This window comes from Oryctolagus cuniculus, chromosome 5 (assembly GCF_964237555.1).
Source record: "Oryctolagus cuniculus chromosome 5, mOryCun1.1, whole genome shotgun sequence".
NCBI lineage: Eukaryota > Metazoa > Chordata > Mammalia > Lagomorpha > Leporidae > Oryctolagus > Oryctolagus cuniculus.
This window is the reverse complement of record NC_091436.1, coordinates 9,637,942-9,643,941: the sequence shown is the minus strand read 5'-3', so window position 1 is coordinate 9,643,941 and position 6,000 is coordinate 9,637,942. Positions and strand designations below refer to the sequence as shown.

The window sequence follows — 6,000 nt, the reverse complement described above, 5'->3', positions numbered from 1 at the left end:
GGAATCTGCCAGGTTGGCAGCTGCATTTCTGTTTCTTCCGGCTCTGCAGATGACCTAAGAATGAGACCTTCCAGGAAAACGTCCAGCTGAGGCAGCGATGGCTCAGGACACGCCCTGCTCTGTGCTGCCGGAAGAAAGGCCTTCTTACAAACTGCCCACAGGGGTACTTTTTTTGGAGAAGGGTAACTGCAGGCAGGAGCTGCCAAATATGCTAGTGGAAACCCTGCCTCGAGCCAAAGCACCTTTGACTGCTGGTCTGTTTTGTTTTATTGCCTTTTCCTACATTTTTGGGGTCACTAATTCTTTTCTTATTAGCCCTTTGAACACTCAAAAAATTTCATTTAGATTTTTCAGTTATCCTCATTGCAAATTATCTCGCCTATGAATGAGAACAGAAAGCCCCCTGTTAAAATATTAGTGAAAAAGGAATCTTTTTTTTTTTTTTTTTTTTTTTTGACAGGCAGAGTGGACAGTGAGAGAGAGAGACAGAGAGAAAGGTCTTCCTTTGCCGTTGGTTCACCCTCCAATGGCCGCCGCGGCCAGTGCGCTGCGGCCGGCGCACCGCGCTGATCCGATGGCAGGAGCCAGGAGCCAGGTGCTTTTCCTGGTCTCCCATGGGGTGCAGGGCCCAAGCACCTGGGCCATCCTCCACTGCACTCCCTGGCCACAGCAGAGGGCTGGCCTGGAAGAGGGGCAACCGGGACAGAATCCGGCGCCCCGACCGGGACTAGAACCCGGTGTGCCGGCGCCGCTAGGTGGAGGATTAGCCTAGTGAGCCGCGGCGCCGGCCTGAAAAAGGAATCTTAAAGATTAAGTTTGTTCTCCTAAGATACACTCCAGCTCATGCTGTAATATTTTATCAATGAACACAGTTGGCTATGATTTAGATTTTGATTCTGTGGAGTCTTTTTTAGATTAAATTGCATATCAAAGTAACAAATATGCATAAAAATTAAGACTATAGCTCAATGAAAGTTAAGCATTCACGCAGATATCAGTGTTTTAGCCTAGAAATCTTTACATGTACAGTACAGATGACTGCTACTACATCTTATAATTGTTAAGCATAATTAAAATCAAGCTAAGAAGATAAAGCAAGGACAGATTACTAGATTACGGTCTCACAGGCATCAGCATGTTGCTTTATTTCCTTGGAGCCCATTTCAAGAGCAATTCGGCTGAGCACAATTAGCTCTTTCCAACATTACTGTTTCCTAACAGTGTTTAGGGTTTCTGTTTGCATTTTAAAGTGTAGCACTATTTCTATTCTGGCTAATGAATTTTTTTGTGTGTGCCTGGATTTAACCAACAAGTCAATCTGTGAGAAAACCTTAGCCCTGTTCCCTGAATGCATGTTGAGAAGTCTTTACAGCTGAATGACAAGCTCCTGCCCAGTATCTTCCAGATAACCACCGTCTCTCCCTCTGTCAGGCACTGCGGTTCTGCACCCAGCAAGCCACCCTGCGACTCACGGGGTTTCACCCATCTCTGTTCCTCAGGTGCTGTGTCTGCAATGTGCCAGTTTGGTTTCAGTTCCTTTCCGTCTCTCTTTTGTTGTAGTTGTTCAGGGATTATGTTCCCATTATCCCTCACTGTACACTTGCTTTGCTTTCCTGCTGCTTAAGGGCCCTGCCATTTCTTTTCACCTCACTTGTGTGTAATAAACTTTATTTAGACCCATCAGCCTGGCAACCAGAGGGGGGCCTCTCCAATCCACAGAATAAAAAGAAATGCAAAGTGGTTTCCTGGAAAGCACAGTGATTCGATCTCTCTCCCAGATCTTACTGCTAAAGCACAGCTAATAGATACTGAGATTTTAATTAAGGAGGTTTCATTCCATTCTTGTAAGTTAAGGAATAATTGTTCTGACTATGGCTTATCTGCAATGGTTATTCAAAAACAGAATAAGAAAATGCACCAAACCCTGCTATCCCTCCTCCCGTTGTCATCCCAGTAGCTGACCCTGGACTGATGCCAGGTGTAGTCATATTGGCTGCATTTACATAACAAGACGAATCGGTCAGGCACTCATTAAGTCACAGCGAGGACCCCAGTTTTGGCTCTGACCATCCCTTCTATACAAGCTGCGAAAGGTTAATAAGCTCAGACTTACTATTGTCCAGCAGCTCCAATCCTAGTATCCACCTGGGAGAGTTAAAAACATCTGTTTACCAAAAAAAACCTGTACAGGAATAATTGTACAGTACTATTATAACAGCCAAAAAAGTAAGAATCTAGATGTCCCTCAACTGATACATGGATAAACAACTGTGGTGAACCATACAATGGACTATTTTTAGCCATAATAAGTGAAGTCCTGACAGAAGCTATATGTGTATGAAACATTATGCTAAGAGAAAGGCAAGCAGACAAGGCAAGAAATACATGATATGATTCCTTTGATATCAAATTTCCAGAAGAGGCAACTCCACAGAGAAAGTTAGTGTTTGCTAATGCCTGGGGAAAGAGGAGGTGGGAAATGACGGTGCACGGATACAGGGCTTTCTGGGGGTGGTGAAACTTTGTGGACTTAGTGGTAATAGTTGCACAACTCTGTGAAGATACCACAAATCTTTGCATTTTTATAGGGGTAAGTTTTATGCTATGTCATTATATCTCAGCAATGCTAGTCAAAGAAAAAGTCCATCAACATGATGTCCTGGTTTTCACATGCTGGAGGTCAATTAATACCATTTCCACATAACCAAGCAAGCAAGCAAGATAGCCCTTAGGCAGAGCATCCTGATCCTGAGTGCTGCTGCTGCAGCCCGGGGCTGGGAATACCGATCCTGAGTGCTGCTGCTGCAGCCCGGGGCTGGGGATGGTTTCCTCCACCCCGTGAGGAGCAGTGGATGAGCTACGTCGTCCTTGCCCGGGACAAGCAGAGGAGCCGCACTCCGGGAAGAATCACTGTAAGCTAGAATGGCATTTCACAGGCTTGCTCTCAGCATCGTGAAAACATAAACATACCAGGAGCTGGCCCTGCGTGACAGCAGCCTCTCAACCAGGACGTCTCAGGCAAGGGTTTACCTGAAAGCTAAGGACAAACGTTTCAAACCTTACAGCATGCGGGAACCCGGCACATGGCCGTCTTCTACGTTCTAGTTCCGTCTCCAGTGCAGGTGCTCTTCAGTGGCGTGCTTCAAGTTCAGCCGCCAGTGCTGCTCCCTCCAGAACCCGCCAGTGTTCCCACCAGATGAGCTGGGACAGTCACAGGTGGCAAAGGGCCTCTGCCCACAGCACTCGTGCTCCCAGTCACCAGACCCAGCACTGCCAACCATGCAGGGGCACCTGGTAGGCTTCTTTAAGTCACAAGAGCCCGACCGGGGCCCGCCTTCCGAGTGCCTCTTCGGCACTGATGCTAGACCGCGCTGCGGAGACCGATGCCCCGTTGTCTGCCACACTCTCCACACCACACAGATGCCACACTGACCGCGTGCCTGCTGAGAGCTTACAGACAAAGACAACACCAGGGTTCTGGCACTGTATTCCCATATTAAAGACGGCTGAGGGCAGCTCTCAGTTTTCAAGGTCTTTGGCTAAAGTTTCACGGATGAACTGTAAAGTGCGTTGGTACAAAAAAGCGTCCTTTCTCTTCGGCTTACAGATGTTCAGGTGGTTAACGTCCACGGGAATCACGTCTCCAATGCCTAAGTCTGAAAACACACACACGGCAGTGAGTCTAAGCGCCCCCAGGCACTACTGGAGGAGGTCAGGTGGGTGGCTCCCCGTGCTGATTTGCTCGGGATCTGGGGCTCAACAAAGGGGCGCCCAGTTTGTAGCTTAATCATGGGAGAGCAGAGTTAGAACTGCAGGACTGTCGTCACCAATTCTTTACCCGTGTTCTGGCCTGCAGAACTACTCCTAACGGGGCAGTGGGCAGAGCGAGCAGAGCCTGAGTAGTGGCGGCTTCCAAACCTCCTGGCACCTGCAGGTTACTCCCGCGCTGTCCCACTGAGGACGTCTGTCCTACCGAGATCCCGCGTCCTGATGAGAATGAGGATGTCCCACATGTGGGATTCACTCCGTACCTAAAGCCTCCAAACGGCCTCTGGGGGAAACTGACCCAAGGCTTGAGAGCCTCAGAAAGGTTTCTACATTTCAGTCTAAGAGGTCCACACGGAGGGAAGTGATGGTGGGGCCAGGGAAGCCCCGGGGTGAGGCGTGCAGGTGGTAACCGGGTGACGTGGAGGAAGGGGGCAGACAGGCTACACAAGGCTCTGCTGCTTAGGCAGCTGGCCCGGGATAGGAACCGTGCCTTTGTCTCAAGTCCCCCAAAGTCCTGTTGCAAAACTTGTGGCTGCTCTTCTCTCCACTCCTCATGGCCTTTAATGCCAAGTGACTCCTCCCCCGATCAAGGATCTGCTACAGGATGCTGCTTCTCAGCCTGCAGACGGAGGGAGCATCTGGCTGAGTGCCGCCAGCCCCCGAGGCGACCCGAGGAGGGGGAGCAGAGGTGGCCAGGTGGGGAGGGCATTCTGGTAGTGAAATGTGAGGTTATCTGCTCTGCAAACACAGGCCAGAGCGTCAGTTCAGATTCGGGCTCCACCAGAAAGGGGCCCACACCACAGCAGCAGGCCCCGGACATTTCCCGCAGCCCCAGGGTAGCACAAGATTCTACTTCATTGTTTCCCATCCAAATATCTCCTAAAATTGAGAAATCAGAAATGGAAGCTGATGTTGCTACTGACAAGCTGGGAACCACCAACTAGCAGCTAACGGCCACGACCGAGGCGAGTACCTGCTGACTCCACGGGCACGATGTGCAGCTTGATCATGCTGCCGATGTAGGTCGGCAGGGTTTCCACGAAATTCAGCACCTGGAAGTTTTTGTCTTTAGCAAACTCCAGAAAGTCGTCCTGTAGTGTTTTAAGTGCAGGTGAATCTGTAAAGTTATGGAGAACAGACTGTGACAAGTTCTGTTAACCTAATTCATCATTTAAAACCAATCTTTCCAGTTTGGAGAGGAAAGCAAGGTGGTGGCTTGAGTACACGTTTCTTCTCTCCCCCTGCTAAGCAGCCCTGCAGATGCAAGTAAAGGGATAACCCCGGCTCAGAACGGGGGTCCAGTCGCCGGGAGGAGGGGTTCACGGTGCTTCTGGATGGCCAGAGAGGGAGCGAGGGCAGTTCGATGTGTGGGATGCGGGGCTCTCCCTGCATGATGGCTGCCACCCCACCCCACCCTGAGCACAGCAGCCCTCAAACAAGCCCACCCAGAATAACCACACAGTGCTGTCCCCCCTTCCCTCACCCTCAAGGGTGACCACAAACCAGCAGAAATTAGCGGAAGCTCCGACTGGAAAGACCGCATAAGCTCACAGAGACGCCAACCACAAAAGCAGTAGAGCTAAACAAGGAAACAGAAGTTCAAACAAACAAACAAAAAGGCCTCTAATTAGTAGCCTCCGGGTGATGAGAAATACGATGGGGCCACCACCCCAAGAGGAGGACAGCATGAGCAGGAAACAACCCAAGAACAAGGCAAGAAAGAAAACTCAGACATGTGTTTGGCCCCACAGTTATGACGCTGGTTTGGAGGGCTGTACCACACGGAAGCCTGGATTCCAGTGCAACCCTACCCCCGATTTGTTTCCTGCTAACGGACACGCCGGGAGGCGGCAGGTGATGGCTCAAATTGTGACGAAGTTTCCAGCCCCTCGCTTCTGCCTAACCCAGCCCTGGTTCTTAAAAGCATTTGGTGATGGCCGGCACCATGGCTCAGTAGGCTAATCCTCCACCTGCGGTGCCGGCACACCGGGTTCTAGTCCCGGTTGGGGTGCCGGATTCTGTCCCGGTTGCCCCTCTTCCAGTCCAGCTCTCTGCTGTGGCCAGGGAGTGCAGTGGAGATGGACCAAGTCCTTGGGCCCTGCACCCCCATGAGAGACCAGGAGGAAGCTCCTGGCTTCAGATCGGCGCAGCGCGCTGGCCGTGGCGGCCATTTGTGGGGTGAACCAGCGGAAGGAAGACCTTCCTCTCTCTCTCTCACTGTCTAACTCTGCC

General features: G+C 50.7%; 1 protein-coding gene across 11 annotated transcripts in view; it reads right to left on the bottom strand.

Moving 5' to 3' along the window:
• Nucleotides 1-2,371: 2,371 nt before the first annotated feature.
• SERAC1 (serine active site containing 1) overlaps nt 2,372-6,000 on the bottom strand; it is a 53,765-nt gene continuing 50,136 nt past the window's right edge. For 7 of the 11 annotated variants that reach the window (XR_007923151.2, XM_008263732.3, XM_070073334.1 and 4 more), the window contains 2 exons: nt 4,742-4,885; nt 2,372-3,656 (listed from right to left, as the gene is read on the bottom strand). Coding sequence is in view for 6 of the 11 variants with exons in the window: in XM_008263732.3 (XP_008261954.2) it covers nt 3,520-3,656; nt 4,742-4,885 (281 nt within the window). In the remaining 5 variants the exon portion in view is untranslated. The remainder of the gene's footprint in view (nt 3,657-4,741; nt 4,886-6,000) is intronic. The other 4 variants (XR_011388439.1, XR_011388441.1, XR_011388442.1 and 1 more) reach the window with 2 other exon arrangements.